The 18820-nt window shown below is 43.0% G+C and overlaps 3 protein-coding genes across 5 annotated transcripts; 1 reads left to right on the top strand and 2 right to left on the bottom strand.

Moving 5' to 3' along the window:
- The first annotated feature begins 2413 nt into the window (after nt 1–2413).
- Nucleotides 2414–8039, top strand: LOC133912980 (5-methyltetrahydropteroyltriglutamate--homocysteine methyltransferase 1-like). Of its 3 annotated transcripts, none has more exons than XM_062355992.1 (14): nt 2414–2568; nt 3689–4042; nt 4131–4218; nt 5013–5140; nt 5221–5412; nt 5514–5713; nt 5797–5960; nt 6081–6161; nt 6252–6418; nt 6496–6601; nt 6751–7001; nt 7083–7155; nt 7240–7368; nt 7446–8039. In XM_062355992.1, exons 2-14 carry the CDS (start codon nt 3693–3695, stop codon nt 7812–7814), a joined length of 2298 nt encoding a protein of 765 aa, XP_062211976.1. In that variant the 5' UTR covers nt 2414–2568; nt 3689–3692; the 3' UTR covers nt 7815–8039. The 3 variants fall into 3 exon arrangements, with proteins under 3 accessions (XP_062211976.1, XP_062211977.1, XP_062211978.1); XM_062355993.1 differs by having other exon boundaries at nt 2459–2568; nt 3693–4042; XM_062355994.1 differs by having other exon boundaries at nt 2492–2674.
- A 136-nt stretch (nt 8040–8175) lies between these two features.
- LOC133910699 (inactive protein RESTRICTED TEV MOVEMENT 2-like) lies at nt 8176–9155 on the bottom strand. Its single transcript, XM_062353006.1, has 2 exons — nt 9035–9155; nt 8176–8915 (listed from the first exon to the last, which is right to left on the bottom strand). The coding sequence occupies exons 1-2, from the start codon at nt 9153–9155 to the stop codon at nt 8275–8277; spliced, it is 762 nt and encodes a 253-aa protein (XP_062208990.1). The 3' UTR covers nt 8176–8274.
- A 4152-nt stretch (nt 9156–13307) lies between these two features.
- LOC133911181 (inactive protein RESTRICTED TEV MOVEMENT 2-like) lies at nt 13308–14956 on the bottom strand. Its single transcript, XM_062353388.1, has 2 exons — nt 14535–14956; nt 13308–14385 (listed from the first exon to the last, which is right to left on the bottom strand). Exons 1-2 carry the CDS (start codon nt 14755–14757, stop codon nt 13499–13501), a joined length of 1110 nt encoding a protein of 369 aa, XP_062209372.1. The 5' UTR covers nt 14758–14956; the 3' UTR covers nt 13308–13498.
- Between the last annotated feature and the right edge of the window lie 3864 nt (nt 14957–18820).

Below are 18820 nucleotides of genomic sequence, written 5' to 3' on the forward strand. Positions count from 1 at the left end.
GTGTCAGCAAGTGGGACTATCGAGAATGACAGTCTAGCCCATGATCAAACGACCCTTTGTTCAACCCAAAAAAGAAAGAAAATACATCTAATTTGCTGCATACACTCATCATGCAGTGTGTTTTGAGTGTGATGTAAGGTAGATTCAAGGAAAGTAGCTAGATGCAGCTTTCATGGTTGGTGGGGCAGGCAGGGGCTAGTAATCTCCACTTGGGATGGTTGGAATGTTGAATTATAAATATCGTTACCGTCTAATCGGATTCCGTATAACATTTGTAGTGGCATCGCTCCTACCTCACTCCACATTATTTGGATGGGAATTTATTAGGTTTTTTTGCGCTGGCAAAAGCTTCAGAATTGACGCGTTATTCGCGAGGAATTTCGGTTGTTTGCGTTGACAATAGCTTCACAACTGATGATTGCTCGTAGTTTGCAAAAATGCATGATAAAAATAATCTTAGTGCTGCAGTGGCAGAAGAAAAGATCGTTGCAGTGAACGCTTCCCTTTCCATCGATAGGCTTATAGATATGTTCCTAAGTCAAGAGTGGATATGTGATAGAGTACTAGATAAAACCTCGCTCATTACAGATTGACCCCTATTGACGCCTATAAATTAACAGCTTTGAAAAAATCTGTACAATAGATCACAATAAATTTATAGATATTGTAGTAGGAGAAGCAATTGAACAACTAAGATGTTAAACAAACGGAATCACATGTTTTTTTTCCTAAGGGCATAAAGCTAGAAATTTGAGGATAATTTGGCAATGCTAGGTGTATTTAAGTTTGTATATATGCTCGTTCCTGTAAAAATAATAGTTGACATTTTCTCCCAACCTCTGACAGCATCTTCAGCATGTTCATCTAAGAACAGCAACGCAAGCAAGTACAAAATATGAATAGTTAATAAAGCATTCCAGTGCACCGTATATATTTATCCAAGACTTGTATCATCTTACCGTGAAGTTTTTCATTTCCACTTTCCTAAAGTGGTGAAGTGAATTATATGGTCACAGGAACGAATAATCAACAGTATTCATGAATAAGCTATTTCCTTGTATTCATGCATAAGTTATTTTCCTTTTTCTTAAAAAAAGTGGAAGAAAAAAAAGAGAGGTTTTATTAAGCTTGGACTTTATACCTACCAACCCCCAGCTGTCCTGCTCAGCACGTCTCACCAACCTCTCCATATGTTTCTTTCTCTCACTTTCGCCTACCCCCGTTTGTACTTTCTTTTTTTCCCTTATTATTCCAATTTCTTTATTTCCTTTTCGCCAGTTGGGGTTTTTTTGTTTTCTCTCGAACATTTTTAATTTGCGTTCCATTAGCTGGCATTTGCCGTGCCGAGTGCAAAATCAGCCTGTTGCTGCTTTCTTTTTCTTTACATAAATTAGGATGTGACAACTAGCTAGCACAATTATGTTGAGACTCGTATGCTCAAACATTGTGAAACTTAAAAATATAATCCGATAGCAATGCGGTCAGAGGGAGTGTAACTTTTTTTCTAGAGATTAGTGTTTTTTTAACAGTGTGACCTATAACCTATTTTCATGGTTTTCTTTGAAGGCAGGATCGGTGAGGCCGCTCTATGCGTGTTCATTTCGTGCATATCGTGCGAGGGTTCAGACTCAAACACGGACTGGCTCGAACGTTCACGTACGAGCACCATCTTTACTAATCGGGCTAGTACCTAGATGCTCTAGAGATCAGTGTTAATATCTCATGGGTGGACTATGCGAAAATTTCCCATACCGTTTCATTTTAGGACTCGATAACATATTGTTTGAAGCACAAGCCTTCCGCAAAAAATTTTGAAGGAGCCGACCATCCTCTTTTATGCCGCCCGCCATATATCGCAAACCGACGACACATTCAAGCATGATATCTTTGCTATCACCATATGAACTTTTGTTGCAAAGTAGGACCACTGGCACCCTCAAGCCGTTTCTTAAATTAAGACCTCATCTAAATTTTACCTTTTCTCATGAGAATCAATCTCTATTGTATAAAATATAAGTTGATTTTGTGTTATCTCTTGTTACTACTCTGTTGAGTCTCTTCTCATATAATAAAAACATATAAAATTTAAATAATTCATCTAATTTTACCATCCACCATCATCTTTCAATCTTCCTGCCTCATTACTCATTACAAATATAAAATATATTTTAGTAATAAAAATAAATAAAAAATTATCGAATAATCTTTTTTTATTCCATCTGAAATCAAACTATGACATCGCTTCTAACGTATTTATTTAGCGACGCTCATATATCACATTCACATCTGTATACTTAAATTTATATGTCGTATTAGTACATCCAATATTATAAGTTTTAACCTGGTCCTGGAAATAAACATGATCTCCCTGAATTTTCATTGGTGGTGCGTCAATAACGGAATTTGCCCGCTCGGATCTCACCTAACACGAGCACAGCGCCGCTTTATAAATGAGCCCCCTAAACCCCTCGAATTGCTCCCGTGCTCATCCCTGACCTCTCGTCGTCGTCGTCGTCGTCGGCCCCTCCTAATCTCCCGGGAGCTACTCCCCCGCTCCACGGTCCAAGGGTAAGCGCGCCTCTCCACCGCTCCCTCGCTCTATATAGCCCCTCGAGTCACCTAGCATCCGCTATCGTCTGTCCCCCGCTCCTTGGATCGCCAGGCTTGGCGCGCGGTGAGTTCTCGTGCTCTTGGGTCGCCTGCTCGGACCCGTGCTGTCCGGATCCGTTGCCATTGTGTGTTTCTCGTCGGGGTTAGAGCGCTTCGGTCGGTGTGCGACGCCGGTTTTCATCAGGGAACGGTTGGTTGGCTGCTTTATTGGGTTGTTTATTTGATGAGAATTGAGATCACTGGGTTGCTTCGGGATTATAGCTGATTCCTTCTTGTTGGTGCTCAAGGTGATGTTTTCGTTTCGTAGTGATAGAGAGTGGTTCGTGTTGACGTTGGTGCTTGTGTGCAATTTGAGTGGATTGGTCTGTCAGATCCCAGCATTGTGGTAGGAGAAGAATGCATAGTTGTATCTTGCGATTGATGCCAAAGATTGCGTCCCTGGACCTCAATTCTATTGTTAGATCTGTTCATACCTTAGAAATTATTTATCTTTATGTATATATGATCTGAGATTACATTGGTTGCGTCTCTGTACGGTGTACTAGTTTTATATGCATGAATCTATCTCATGTTGTTATAAACTTATACAGTAATTCCTCTATACTTTATTTCATATGGCATGCTTCCTGTAGGTGCTCACGCTTTTGAGTCAGTCTTACCCCAATTATAGTTTCTTAGACATAAATTCTCCGAATTCTAGTTACTTATGAATGTTATTTGTAGCATGACATGTCTGAGAGGGACTGTCCTCCCCTTCCGATCAATTTTAGCTCTCCTTTACCCACACCCTGGGTAGGCTAGGTTGCAGCCTAAATGGAGGACTTTAGTGCATATAAGATACATTCATGATATGGTTAAGCCTGCCCAATTTAAAGAAACAGCCTTTCTTGACCCAAGGTATTTCTTTACTTGGAAGCATTTGAATCTTATGGGAGAAACCCGTGCAGTAGGATTTTAAGACTTTTGCGTGAAAGGACAAAAAGGAACTTCAGTTATGATTTGGTGAAATATACCTGAATATGTTTACTATCTTCCCTGTTCCTGTGAATCAAATTGATTTTAGTTTTCACTGGTATAGAAAGATGGCCTCCCATATTGTTGGATACCCTCGCATGGGCCCCAAGAGGGAGCTCAAGTTTGCCTTGGAGTCTTTCTGGGACGGGAAGAGCAGCGCTAAGGATTTGGAGAAAGTTGCCACTGACCTCAGAGCTAGCATCTGGAAGCAAATGTCAGAAGCTGGGATCAAGTACATTCCCAGCAACACCTTCTCATACTATGACCAGGTCCTTGACACAACGGCCATGCTTGGGGCTGTCCCAGAACGCTACTCTTGGACTGGAGGCGAGATTGGCTTGAGCACCTACTTCTCAATGGCCAGGGGAAATGCCACTGTCCCTGCTATGGAGATGACCAAGTGGTTTGACACAAACTAGTAAGTCAACTTCCATATCTTGAATGCTTGCCACAGGTGGCCTTTTCTGGTGTTAGTCTAACATTGTTTCTTACCTTACTCATTGCAGCCACTTCATTGTCCCCGAACTCGGCCCAAACACCAAGTTCTCATACGCCTCACACAAGGCTGTCTCTGAGTACAAGGAGGCAAAGGCGGTATGTTGCTATAACCACAACACTGTGTCAGCTATATCTGTAGTTTAGTTCATTTACCCTTCTTGCAGTAGTTTGTATACCTGCACAATTTAGTAATAGGAAAAATTGCACCAGCCCATATTATATGCCCTAGCTATCTGAATCTGATTCGACATATATTGTTAGTTTAGCATGTCTCCTTTTTGTTAATTGAATCACAAGGTCGTGCTAAACCTTCAACTTATCCAGTCCTTGACTGGTTTGATGCCTTCAGTTTACATATGGAATAAGTGTTTCGTCATATCTTGGTTGACTGTCATAAGCAAATCAACATTGAAGTAAATTATAACTTAACTAGTTAGCTTCTGCAAGCCTTTTTTGAGATCGAAAATGGATCATCTTGGAACAAACAAACTTTGCTATCTTGACAACAGTAATGCATAACCCTTTGCATACTTACCAAATACCAATGTTCAGTTCAAGGCCCTGAAATTGATCTTTTATTTCTTCTCCCTGTTTTATGAACATACCTTTTGTGATAATACTTCTTTTATGTGATGGAATCATGTCAACTTTATCATATGTCATTACTTGTGATTTTGGTGCTTAATCACACCTTATGTCTTAAAAGGGCCATGTGAAACAATTCTCTCATTCCATATTGCATGACAGTAGTGACACACTAGGAACCATGGGGATGCTCTTTTACTTCTGTGTTGGTGATTTTTACCCTATAAAGGAACTGACATACTGACATTCTATTTTCCCTTGTGGAAATAATTCCTTCTCTCTTACATGTTTTTATCCTTGTGCAGCTTGGCATTGATACTGTTCCAGTGCTTATTGGACCAGTCTCATACTTGCTGCTCTCTAAGCCTGCCAAGAGTGTGGACAAATCGTTCTCTCTTCTTTCACTTCTTGTTAGCATTCTTCCCATCTACAAGTAAGCATCTACACAAATAGCCAACTATTTTTTCATCATGAGCGTCTTCAGTTGATAATGATATATGCTATGAAATGCAGGGAGGTTATTGCTGAGCTGAAGGCAGCAGGTGCTTCATGGATTCAGTTTGATGAGCCTACCCTTGTTAAGGACCTTGATGCTCACCAATTGGCCGCATTTTCTTTGGCGTATGCTGAACTGGAGTCAGCACTTTCTGGATTAAATGTGCTTATCGAGACATACTTCGCCGATATTCCTGCTGAATCCTACAAGTATGTTTTCCAGTGCTAATATATCGTCTCCACCATGGTGTTCCTTTCAAAGTAATTTTGTTGAGAAAGAAAACAAAACACTCATTCTTTTGCAAACACAGGACCCTCACATCCTTGAGTGGTGTGACTGCTTATGGTTTTGATCTTGTCCGTGGAGCCAAGACACTTGATCTTGTCAGGAGCAGTTTCCCCTCCGGAAAATACCTTTTTGCCGGTGTTGTAGATGGCCGGAACATTTGGGCTGATGATCTTGCTGCATCTCTCAGCACTCTTCAGTCTCTTGAGGTTGTTGTCGGCAAGGGTAAGCATTGAAGGATATATTGTTATTTATCTCTTTTTCTCACCACGTATGTGATTTAATGATTCCAAACACATGGTGTTCAGACAAGCTTGTGGTGTCAACCTCCTGCTCGCTGATGCACACCGCTGTTGATCTTGTAAATGAGACCAAGCTCGATGATGAGATTAAGTCATGGCTCGCATTTGCTGCCCAAAAGGTGGTTGAGGTCAATGCCCTGGCCAAGGCTTTATCAGGTCAAAAGGATGAGGTACAACACTGTTCTGTACCCTTCGTTCTTCTGAGGCTTTTAGCCTTTAGCTGGGTGCTTCTTTCTTTTATGTACTTCAGTTAACTTTTGATTAGTAATATTGAACATGTTCATGTACAGGCTTACTTTGCAGCAAATGCTGCTGCTCTGGCCTCAAAGAGGTCATCACCGAGAGTGACAAATGAGGAGGTTCAGAAGGCTGTAAGTAACACTGAGCTTTATTCATTACATGTTAGTTTCATATAGATATTAGTACACATCAATTCTAAACCAGAAATGCATTTCTTACAGGCAGCTACTTTGAAGGGCTCTGACCACCGCCGTGCTACCAATGTTTCTGCTAGATTGGATGCTCAACAGAAAAAGCTCAACCTCCCCGTCCTTCCCACAACCACAATTGGTTCGTTCCCTCAGACTATGGACCTCAGGAGGGTCCGCCGCGAATACAAGGCAAAGAAGTAAGTCTCTATAGATTAGAAATATCATTATTGTAAGATCTTACTCACCTTTTCTTATTGACAATGTATTATTTCAGGATCTCCGAGGAGGAATACATCAGTGCCATCAAGGAAGAAATCAGCAAGGTTGTCAAGATCCAAGAGGAGCTTGACATTGATGTTCTTGTGCACGGAGAGCCTGAGGTGAGCATTTTTTAGTACTGATATTGTTCATTGTAGACTATGCATTATCGATCATTAAAAACAGCAAGTTCCTTTAGCATATTGATATATCATTTTCTGCAGATGAAACATGTACTCATTTATGTAACTTGATTTCTATGTATTTATAGAGAAATGACATGGTTGAGTACTTCGGTGAGCAATTATCTGGTTTTGCATTTACTGCCAATGGATGGGTGCAATCTTATGGATCACGTTGTGTGAAGCCACCCATTATCTATGGTGATGTCAGCCGCCCCAACCCCATGACTGTCTTCTGGTCCAAGATGGCACAGAGCATGACCTCTCGCCCGATGAAGGGAATGTTAACCGGTCCGGTCACAATCCTCAACTGGTCATTTGTCAGGAACGACCAGCCCAGGTTTGTTACTGCTTCCTAGCTGCTTCATTATGTTTAGACAGTTCCAAACACCATACTTATATGTTACTTCTTGGGGTACAGGTTTGAGACATGCTACCAGATAGCTCTTGCAATTAAAAAGGAGGTTGAGGATCTTGAGGCTGCTGGTATTCAGGTTTGTATCTTCTACTTTTGTTTTCTAGTTCTTGTTTCATCAATATGTCCAATGTGTGACATTATGTTTTTTTGCTCTTTGCAGGTGATCCAGATCGATGAGGCAGCTCTAAGAGAGGGTCTGCCGCTGCGCAAGTCAGAGCATGCATTCTACCTAGACTGGGCTGTCCACTCTTTCAGAATCACCAACTGTGGAGTCCAGGACACCACTCAGGTAATCGCCTTGAAATGTTATGAGATACCTGGAAATCTATCTTGGCATATCTCCTGATGGTCCTTTTTCTTGGATAGATCCACACCCATATGTGCTACTCCAACTTCAATGATATCATCCACTCCATCATCGACATGGATGCCGATGTGATCACCATTGAGAACTCCCGGTCTGATGAGAAGCTGTTGTCCGTCTTCCGTGAGGGTGTGAAGTATGGCGCTGGCATTGGCCCTGGTGTCTATGACATCCACTCTCCCAGGATTCCCTCTACCGAGGAGATTGCCGACCGCATCAACAAGATGCTTGCCGTACTTGAAACCAACATCCTTTGGGTGAACCCTGACTGCGGTCTCAAGACCCGCAAATACACTGAGGTCAAGCCCGCCCTAACCAACATGGTTTCTGCCACCAAGCTCATCCGCACCCAGCTTGCCAGCGCGAAATGAGTCATTTGATGATAGTACCCCGGCTTGTCAAACACAAAGCCAAAAGGGCCATTTGTTTTGAATAATTGGGTCTCATATACCCCTGTTCTATTATTAGGTTAGTCTCGTATTGTTATATGGTGTATTCTAAGTTTTGTGTGCTTTTAATTTTAGGATGTTGTCTCGGGCATGTGTGCTTGGTTATAATCAGAAATGAAATATGCAATCTTCAAATCGCATCTACAACTACATTGTTATCTCTCAGTTTTCCTTTCCTTTAGGAGAAAAATGGTTTCAGATTAGAAGCTGTTTATAGGCCTCATCTGGAAACACCCCAATGTCTTACTAAAATCGCGATGTTGAAACAGTATTTGTACTATGGTGTCCTTTGACAGTCGTTGTAAACACCCAGTTGATAACTGTTAATTGTTATGCACAGGATATACATTTACACACACAACTTTTAACTTTTAAACATGCTTCACAGCAACATTACATACAGGACAGTGGCACCAGCACCCACCAACGCAAGGACGAGAGCAAAGCCAAGAACGTGGAGAACTCTGATTTTCCTCCACCATCTCTTGCCCTCACCATCATCTCTCTCGACAGCATTTTCATCACCATCGCTTCTTGGCAAATCTTGTGTGGCCATTGCCGCCTCTTGTCCCTGTTCCTCCATCCCCTGATCTCTCTGTTCCTTCTCTTCAACCTTGTCTTTCCCTGCATCTTCTTGGGCGCTCCATAGGCTGCCGCTGCTGCTGCCTGATGAGCCATCAGCACTGCCCGGTATCTTCTGCTGTCCTCTCAGAGACTTAGAGCTCCCAGGCTGATGCTCTTTCTGCTTAGACGAGCCATCAGCACTGCCCGGTATCTTCTCAGAGATACCGGGCTGATGCTCTTTCTGCTTAGACGACGGCGGTGGTCCCTTGGGCAGAATGACATAGAGCAGGGTGTTTTCAGTGTCCATATTGGCCCGAATGGCGCCGGCGTCGCAGCTCCTCGGTACCGGGAACACCTTGAGGAAGCGCGCCCATTGCGCACCGTCGACCTGGCGCTCGCCGGTGACCTTCAGCTTCTGGTTGGTGCTGTACAGGACCTTCATCTCCTCCTTCCTGAACCCTGAACCAAACAGACCGCTTCTTCAGAAGACGCAGTGGATGATTTCTTCAGAAGACGCAGGTTCTGCAGCACTGAATCTCACGGAGCCGAGCCATATATGAGGCGCACGGCGGCGTTACCTGACACGTCGACGACGAGGGTGTCGGCGTCCTCGGTGCTTGCCCACTCGCACCGCGGGTCGACGGCCGTGTACACGCGGCGGCGCGGTGGCGGGGCGGGCGGCACAGCTGCTGCCTGCATGATGGGCCTGTGCTGATGATCCTTCAAAGCTGTTCAGCAAGAAGAATATATGGTTATGACAGAGCAAGCAATGCGGGTACACGGGGAGCTCTACAGTAGATTACAATATATTTGGTTCTTAGCTGCAGAATGGTGTTGCCTCCCAGACGGGTTATATGCTAATGGTTGTTGCTAGGCAACTCCTTGCTTTGCTTCTTCTGGTCTGAGATGTTTGCTTTAGCTCCAAGGTGTAAATCTGTGCTGGAATTTTACTACGCAGGCCAGTGGCGGACTCGGGATTCGCAGGGTGAAGTACATTTATAATAGCAAAGGTCACAAATTAAAAAAAAAATAACAGAAAAGGTCACAAATTTATAATAGCATAACTGAAGTACATTTTAGCTAATTTAGAGAAATTACAAAATAATTAAGAAAACTACAATTTAACTCGGTGTTTCTTTATAGCTTGAAAGTATTTGATGATATCATTACCCTTAACTTGCACAAAGAAGTCACGCTCTAGAAACATAACTATGCAATCATTCAAAAGCTGGCCCTATCCAATTTGTTAGCTTATTCTTCATATAATTTATTGAAGAAAATACTCTCTCAACATTAGCAGTTGTTACTAGAAGAATCAATACCAGTTTGAGAAGTTTTTACACGATTCTATAATGCGTGTTCTTTTTGTTTCAACAAGCATAATGGAAAGTTCAGTAAGATTTTTCACTTTTTCTAGATCTTTTATCTCTACTCATATCAATAATGAAGTGTGTAAGTTAAAAGGGAAGATGCATCAACTCTGTGCTTGAGAAATATTTAGCATAGAACTGAGTGAGTTTAACCAAGTTGTCCTTATCATAAGCAGTAAATGAATTAGCTAGATTGAATGATGTCATGCAAAAAAGCAAATCCGTGTTTACCTCATCATGTTGTTAAGCTCTTGAAGTTATCACTCAATGACACTTAAAAAATTGTCAACATGAAAACGGTGAAGATTCTTGACTTTTAGAAAGAACATCTTGTCTCTTCCAACAGACCTGTAGAAACCATCCATGCTAGCAACTTTGATACCATGCTTCACACAAAAAGAAGTGACTTCTTAAAAAAAAAAGGTTTTCCAACCATCTCAATATAATTAGCAACAAGTGTGCTATGAAAACAAACTCAAATATAGTTTGAAACTGAATTTGCCCCCATCTCAATTTATACACATGTATATACCTTACATATACTCTGTTTTTTTTGCAAAAATAATGGGTATTCAACTGAATACCCATGAATTACAATAGGTCCGCCCATGATGCAGGCAGATAGGACTTTGCTAACTAGTTAACACCAACTAACTATTTATCTGGTTAACACTTTCTTTTTTACAACTAACTTTTCCTTTTTGGCAGTTTCTTTTTAAAGAGCAATTCCTTTTTGGAGCCATGTTGATTAAATATTTTGTTTTAAAAAATGTTGATTCAACTTTTCTTTCGGAAATTATTGATTTAACATTTCCGGTTTATTCAACGTTTTTCAGAAAATGTTGATTTGACATTTTGGTATGTAGTTTACATAAATGTTGATTCAACATTTCTTGAAAAATGTTGATTCAACATTTTCTTTATGGCTAGCGACGAGGAAGGAAGCTGGGACGGCGGGCACAACTAGTGCAGACGGAGCTCACGAAGTCAGCAATAGCGGGGCTTGCGGAGCTCGGGGTAGCGGCCATAGCAGTGGAGCCTGTAGAGCTCCAATAGGCGTTGTTGGCATGGAGCGTAGCATCGTAGGGTGGCCAGGGGCGGCGGCGATAGGAGGTTGCTGAGCTCGAGGAGGTGGTTGGTGCAGGGGAGTGAGGTGGGAGTGGGAAGTAAGAAGGTACAATTCGGAGAAGGAAGAGGAAGGGTGTTAACTAGATCCAATTAATACCAACCCCATGTTGGCCCCAACAGACTCGTTTTTTGGAAGATCAGGCTGGTAGAGCATGTTACCGAGAATGCACATACATACATATCCATTTGGGCTTGATGGGCCGTCTCTGCATGAGCCTGGCTAGGCACGACCCAGTTAAGGCACTACTTGTCAGGCCTGACTAAGTAAACGGGCCATACCTTGCTGACCCGAGTGTCAGAGGCGCGGCCCACAGCACGGCTAGTGAGCAACTGTGCTGGGCTAGATCGGCCCGGGCATGGTTGCGGTACTGCGGGCTGTGTCGGGTGGCAGGTCGTGGGGGCGTGGGGACGACTGTGGCAGGGTGGTGTAGGGGTGACCGAGGTGGGTGTAGCGGAGCGGCGAGGGTGGGTTGGGGTGATAGGGGGCTGGGGTGGGGCAACCGTGTTAGGGCGGGTCAAGACGTCGACCCAGGTATGACCCGGCTAAACGTGTTATATCTGGGTCGTGCCTACAGTAGCAGGCTTCATGCCGATCCAGTTGGCCAACTTTATGCACATATATCGAGTAAATAGAACCATATGTGCTATAGTTTTTTATTTTATTACTTTTCCGAAACAAGGTGCAGCAACTTTCAAGGTGAGTAAATATTATTGATAGAACTTTGATGACAACTTGCAAAGAGCTCCAGCTTGGCTGTTGCAATGTCCTTGCCTATGACGATGACCGACGAGCTTTGAGTCATGTATCGTACATTGTGACCTAATTTAACTGTTTCCATTGTGTCCTAATTTTGGATGCGTAGATATGTACTCTAATATATGCATCCATCTTATATTTAATATATTAAAAAAAGGAGGAAGAAGAAGAAAATTGTGTGCTCAATTTTTGTTGGAGCGGAGGTGAGATGTTAGAGTGATGTGGGACAATCAGGTTGTTACTATATATAATTTGAGATGTTGCTTCCATTTATTTAGCTTCACGCGACAATAATTCTTATCTGATGTTGTGTTTGGCCGTGGATTTATTGCATAACTGTATTGGAAACATTGCTCCTCTTATGGTTTGGATGTTAGAGTAACAAATCTTGTGATTACTTTTTGTTTAGTCCATTGCAATTTGTTGCAAATGATGTTCCCATTGTTGCATGTCCATTTCCAAAAGTTGTTATAGCTGTGACGCTCTATATTTGCTCTTGGTATACTATATAAAAATATATTTTAGTGTTTTTTAGAAACTTGGCTTTTAAGTATATTTCATTATGTATTCATTCAAAGCCTCTCATCATATAAATTATCGCATGTATTTTCTCCTACACGCTAAAGGTCCCCCTTACCCCCCCCCCCCCCCCCCAAAGCAAAGTGTCCCAAGTGGGTGTCAGGTGTTTGCTCCATGGCCACATAAGCTATCTATTCTCTTTATGGCAGCATGACGGTGTTGTTTTTGCTGCCACATCTATAGAAATGACCATAGTAAGCAGGGAATCCCTGAAAGGATGTGCAATGTTGGAGGCCTAAAGTGAAATTCCAATCAAGGTTTAAGGGTCTGCAGTGCAATTTTCTTGTACCAAAATATTGCACCATTACCAATCAACTTAGTCCCCCCTCTAATTTCCACGATGAACTCAGAACTTTTCATGTCCTTTTAATAGTTACTACTTTCCATGTTCTAGCCTAACTTTCTCATGGCTTCCAGAGATCAGAGGTTATGAACTTATACGTGACAACTGATTGCACTTCAGTGCTTTGCAATACCTCACAAAAAATTCGCCTTTATGCACACCAGCATTCTGTGGTTTTGGAAGCAGGGCGGAGCCAAGTATGTCTAGACGGTGCACATGCACACGGGTAAATCAATCAGTTATTGATTATATGTGCACCCCTTCGACACAAAATTATCTATTCTCGAGTGCGATGTTACTTAGAAATTGCATATGTTGCTACACCCGTGGTAAAATGACGCATCTCTGTCATTTCAATTTTAATGTTGTGTTTCGTTGTGTTGAGATTTTTAGTTTTTGATTGAAAAGCTGACTTTTGGCTGATAGCTTTTTGTTATGGGCTTTTACACTAAATGTTTAGCTTCTCAAAACGTCAAAAATCAGAAAAATTCTTTTCAATTAGCTTCTCAGCTTTTAGTTCATTTTCTCAGAAATCAATTTTTCAAAAACCAACTTCTCAGCAGTCTGTTTAGTTACTCATAAGCAAAAGCAAAAAAGCTCACTTGGGACCTAACTTCGTCCCAGGCTAAAAGATTTATAGTTGATAAGAGATCAAGAATCAAGATAGAGTAACAAAGGTATCTGTTCATCATCTTATTCCATCAAATCGATCAACCAAGCAAATGACATGTCTTTAATCTGTAACACCAGACGATTAACAAATACCACGCATATATGTACTTGTCCTCGTACGTGTATATATACTCGCCAGTTTAGTGTGTACTCACACCGTCACACCTCAATACCCAGAGTGGATGCGATTTGCTCACATCTCGTCGCCGTTGCTCCCGGATCCTAGCTCCCCGTGGTCGCCGGCGCCACCGGTGGCGTTCCGCAGGGTGTGCCACACGTAGACGGTGATCCCGATGAGCACCACCACCGCGACCGCCACGTTCACCAGCATCCCGCGGCTCGCGGAGATCGGCCTAGGCCGGCGCGCCATGTCCATCTCTCCCATCACTGCCGCCTCCTCCTTGGCCTTCTCCTCCTCCTTCTCCTTCTCCTGTATCGCCTTCCTGTCCTCCCCCATCTTCCCCATCGCCTCCCTCTCCATCCGTTTCTCCTCCTCCAACGACGGCTTCTTGGCCTCTTTCACCTGCTCCTGCTCCTTCGGCTTCGGGATGGCGGCCACCGGCTCGGGCTTCGTGATTGCAGCGCCGCCGTTGTACGTCTTCGGGGGTTCCACCTCCGGCGCCGGTGTCGGCACGGAGGGCAGCCGCGCGGGCACCGCTGGCGCCGGCTCGAGAGCCGACGGCCTGCGCTGGGCTGGCTGCTTCTGGGAAGGGGCAGGCTGCAGCTTCCGTGAAGTAGCAGGAACCAACGGCTTCGCCGGCACCGAGGATGGCGCAGGCCTTGGCGGCTCAGGAGGCGCCTGCGGGGGCTTCTGCGGAGGCGCCTTCGCCGGCCTCCTTGGCTCCGGCACGGACGGTGGCGCCGGGGCCACCGCCTGCGGCGAGGGGCTCTTCTTGGGGAGCGTGATGGTGAGCGTCTCGTTCTCGAACTTGGCGCGGATGCCATCGACGTTGCAGTTTTGCGGAAGTTTGAAGTCCTTCTGGAAGCGGCTCCACCTGGTGCCGGCGACCGGCCGCGTGCCGCGCGCCTGCATGTGGCCGTGGCTGTCGACCACCACCTGTAACTCCTCCTTCTTGAACCCTGCAGTCAGCCAGTCACATCCATCCATTTTTTCCATGCACAGCACATGACATGATCGAATTCATCAGTCAGTCAGCGCCCACGCATTCTTGCATGCATTTCTCAGGAAATTGAGGAACAATAAGCTTGATCACTAATTTCCTGCTTGCCTGGGAGGGAGATCTTGACGGTGTCGGCCTCCGCGGCGCGGCTCCACTCGACGGTGGGGTCGTACTCCTCATACGTGCGGTTGATGCCCCTGGCGGCGTTCATGGATGCGGCTCTTCTTGATCTCCCTGAGCTAAATGTGATGCGCTGAGTCGAAATGCTTCTGCTGGTGGTCTTTGTGTTGGTGCCAGTGGCCTTATATATATATACTAGAGTCATTTGCATGTTCAGAGATCAAGAGGTAAAACAGAGGAGAAGAATAGATTCGTCCATGAACTTGGCTTGGTGGACAAGTGATCGGCTGGATTTTGTGTGTTTTCTGGGCCACCTCCCTGCTTGGGCAAGAACGAGTGATGAAGTATTCCTTGCTTGATTTCTGGGGCTGGAAAAATCCATGTGAATTTGCAGGAGATGTGGGATAGGTATTCCTAGGTAGTTTGGCTTGCTACGCTTCACCCATTCATATGACAGTGCAAATAGATATGCAAAAGAAAAATTATATGTAGAGGTAATTTAAATAACAGTATATATGCTTGTTGTCTAAAATTATTATTTTGTAAAAAATAGGTAGCACAATAATGATTAATAGAAGTACTAATTAAAAAATGAGGTCGTGAGGATTTTTTTTAGCCAGTGATTAAAGTTTTCTGAGGGAGATGCTGGATTTATCTGGTCTCATGTGTACGAGGAAATAAATAAGCAAGATAATTTGTTGTTATTTTTTTAAGAATGGAATAGATAAATTTTTATTTTTTATTAAATATTTAGGAACAATAGATACAATGGGGGAGAGGTTTGAGAGCTCCCCGATCCCTGGCCCTTTAGGATATAGGTTGGCTTGTTACGCTTCACCCATTTATATTGCAGTGTAAATGGAGGCGTGGAGGAAAAAATTATATGAAGAGGTAATTGAATAGCAGCACAACATGTAGGTTTATTGTCTAAAATTATTATTTTGTAGAAAATAGGTAGCATAATAAGGATTAATAGAAGTACTAATTTGAAAAATAAGGTCACGAGGATTTTTGGGCCAGCGATTGAAGTTTCCTGAAGGAGACTGTGAATTTCTTTGGTCTCACGTGTATGAGAGAATAAATGAGTGAGGTGTAAAAAGAAAATTTACATACAGAGGTAATAGAATAGTAGCATAGCCTATAGGTTCATTGTTCAAAATTATTCAATAGAAAATAGGTAAGAAGTGAGGAAACAATAACTACAGTGAGTGAGAGGTACTAAGAGCTCGCCGATTCTCTCTCTCTCTATATATATATATATATATTCTGTAGTTATGCTCACTGTAGTTCATGTCTGCGTATACCCTACAAGTTGTAACTCACAGTGTTTCAGGTTGTAACTGGGGATATACACAGTGCGAATAACAAGTTGTAACTGACAGTGTTAGCTTCTTGTGTTGCAATTATGCATTTATGGACGTGAAGTTGTAACTGGTCTACCTAACAAGTTGTAACTCACAGTGTTTCGAATTGTAACTGGAGGATGTGCACAGTGCGAATAACAAGTTGTAACTCACGGTGTTAATTTCTCGTGTTACAATTATGTATTTTTTGACGTGAAGTTGTACTGGTCTACCTAACAAGTTATAACTTATATTGTTTCGGGTTGTCTAGGTGCAACTGCAGTTCACGTTGCACCTAGCCACTCAGCGAGCCCGTTTCTCCTTGTGCGCGCCCCGATCGAGGCAACCTCCCTCACGCATGCTCTCCAACCGAGCCTTCCTTCCTCCTGCGTGCCCCGACCGAGCCTTCCTCCTTCCCTTGTGCTCCCGACCGAGCCAGGAGTTACGTCCATATAAGTCACCAGTTGTGCTTTGTGCTATACTGTAGTTACTGGTAATTGGTACATTGTGTTTGTAGTAACTGGTATATTGTGTTGATAGTAACTGATATATTGTGTTTGTAGTAACTGGTATACTGTGTCGGTAGCAACTGATATACTATGTTTGTAGTAATTGGTATCCTATGTTGGTAGTAACTACACTGCCTTGCATGTTGCAACTGTCCTGCCTAAATGTGTTCGAAATCCATAATGTTTTTATCGTAACCAGTGTACTATCCCGGTAGTAACTAGTATACTTTGTTGGTAGTAACTACACTACCGTGCACGTTGCAACTGCCATGCCTTTGATGTTGCAACTACCCTGCCTTTTGATCATAACCGGTGTACTATCTCGGTAGTAACTGGTATACTGTGTTGGTAGTAACTACACTGCCTTGCATGTTGCAACTACCCTGCCTTTTGATCGTAACCGGTGTACTATCCCAGTAGTAACTGGTCTCACAATCATAAAATTTCATCAAAATATAGCCTTCATGGATCTCATTTTGTTAAGCGTATTTTTTTCCAACAATATGCTTCAAACGGATCAAAAATTGGATATGTGGTTCTAGAAATATTGCATTTTAACTATTCGAATCAACAAAAAATCTCCCGCATGCATGCTCTGGTGGGTGGGATGGACCTGTATGTGGTTGTAACTGATCTTCTTAGCTAGTTGTAACTGATAGTTTTTGGAGTTGCAATTGAGGCTGCGCAAGAAGAAGCTGGCTCGGTAGCTGTAGTGGCGCAGCGCAAGTCTGTTCTGTGCCTAGGCGGAACCGAGTTGGCCCTATAAATGGGAGGACGGGAGGCCCCCTAAATCTCACCGCCACCCGAGGTCTTGTGCTAGAGACCTCCGCCACCAGCCCCCACCAGAGTCTTTCAAACAAACCCTATGGCGTTGCGCACCAGAAAGGAGGCCGACTTCCCTAAGTCCAAGCGCTGGCGCGAAGCTAAAGCATATGTATGAGAATCGACTGCATTTATATAACCAAAGCATTTAGCCTCTCATTCTCCTTTTGTAATGCTTGCAAGGATTCAATATTAGTTGTACAAGCATTTATATCAAAGTTGGAATAACGAGAGCATCCATTGCTAGTAGATGTACTAGATAGTAAATTTGCTTCACTAGAGTTGGATGAGCCTTTCTTAAGAGTATCAATTTGTGTTTCAAGAGTTTTATAATTTTCATCTAAACAAGACAATTTCTCTTGAAGCAAGAAATTGTTACTCTTAAGGTCGACAATTGAGAAATTGGCTAAATCATAATCATTAGACAATTTCTCAACTTTTTCCTTCTCTTTAGCAAAGAGCTCCTCGAGTTCAAGGTTTCTCTCCTTTTCAAGGATGAGCAAGTCCTCTTGTCTCTCGAGGATCTCTTCATGACTATCTATTGTATCCATTAGCTCCTTTATTTTAGCCATAACATTTTTATTCAAACCTTTGAACAAGTTATCACAATCACTATCATATTCACTATCACTATCTAAAAGCTTGGATTGAGATTTTACCTTGCGGCTTTTAGCCATGAAGCACTTCGGGGAGTCGTCATCATCATCACTCATTAAGAGTGATTTTCTTGGTGTAGGCTCATGAATGGCAATGGTGGCGACTCCTTCATCATCGGAGTCAGAGTCGGAGTTTGAATCCCACTCTTCTCCAATGTGTGTTTGGCCCGAATACTTTTTCTTGTACATCTTGTTCTTGTCCTTCTTGTATGGCTTGATTTTGTTGTCTTCTTTGTCCTTTTCTTTCTTCTTGTTCGGACAATCGGCTATGAAGTGACCAACTTCGCCACATTCATAGCATGCCCTCCTTGATGTTCTCTTCTTGAGCATGTCTCTCTTGTATTTTAAATAGCCTCCCTTTCTCATGAATGTTTTGAACCTTTTCACAAAGAAGGCCATTTCTTCATCTTCGGAGCTTTCATCTTCACTTGTACTTGATTCTTGAACTTGTTTGCTTTTGCTTGCCTTAAATGCAACCTCCTTGTTCTTTGAGGTTGAGCTTTGTTTTGCATGAATCTTCACTTCATTTGCTTCTTCTTCCATGAGCTCATGAGCAAGGATCCTTCCAAGCACATCACTTGGTGTAAGCCTCTTGTAGTCCCTTCTTTCTCGGAGGAGCGTCACCAAAGTGGGATTTCTAGGAGCAAATGCTCTAAGCAATCTCTTCACCACTTTGTGATCATCAATGTCCTCGCTTCCGAGCCCTCTTAACTTGTTCACAAGCACCATCATCCGATCATACATTGCTTAAGGAGTTTCATGATCTTCCATTACAAATCTTCCTAGCTTTCCCTCGAGCAGCTCTATTTTGGATTCTCTCACACTTGTAGTCCCTTCATGAGCAACTTGAAGTGTATCCAAATTTGCTTGGCTTCTTCAAGTCCATCCACTTTATTGAATTCTTCCGGACTCAAAGCACTAAGCAACACACTTGTGGCTTGAGC

This window comes from Phragmites australis, chromosome 3 (assembly GCF_958298935.1).
Source record: "Phragmites australis chromosome 3, lpPhrAust1.1, whole genome shotgun sequence".
NCBI lineage: Eukaryota > Viridiplantae > Streptophyta > Magnoliopsida > Poales > Poaceae > Phragmites > Phragmites australis.

What these genes read in the sequence shown, in the direction of transcription:
- LOC133912980 (XM_062355992.1), top strand. Translation starts at nt 3,693, where the DNA reads ATGGCCTCCCATATTGTTGGATACCCTCGCATGGGCCCCAAGAGGGAG. An exon ending in AAGTGGTTTGACACAAACTA is followed by an intron (nt 4,043 to 4,130) that starts GTAAGTCAACTT and finishes TACTCATTGCAG; the next exon opens with CCACTTCATTGTCCCCGAAC. An exon ending in AGTACAAGGAGGCAAAGGCG is followed by an intron (nt 4,219 to 5,012) that starts GTATGTTGCTAT and finishes ATCCTTGTGCAG; the next exon opens with CTTGGCATTGATACTGTTCC.
- LOC133910699 (XM_062353006.1), bottom strand. Translation starts at nt 9,155, where the DNA reads ATGCAGGCAGCAGCTGTGCCGCCCGCCCCGCCACCGCGCCGCCGCGTG. An exon ending in CCTCGTCGTCGACGTGTCAG is followed by an intron (nt 8,916 to 9,034) that starts GTAACGCCGCCG and finishes TGTTTGGTTCAG; the next exon opens with GGTTCAGGAAGGAGGAGATG.
- LOC133911181 (XM_062353388.1), bottom strand. Translation starts at nt 14,757, where the DNA reads ATGCAAATGACTCTAGTATATATATATAAGGCCACTGGCACCAACACA. An exon ending in CGTCAAGATCTCCCTCCCAG is followed by an intron (nt 14,386 to 14,534) that starts GCAAGCAGGAAA and finishes GGCTGACTGCAG; the next exon opens with GGTTCAAGAAGGAGGAGTTA.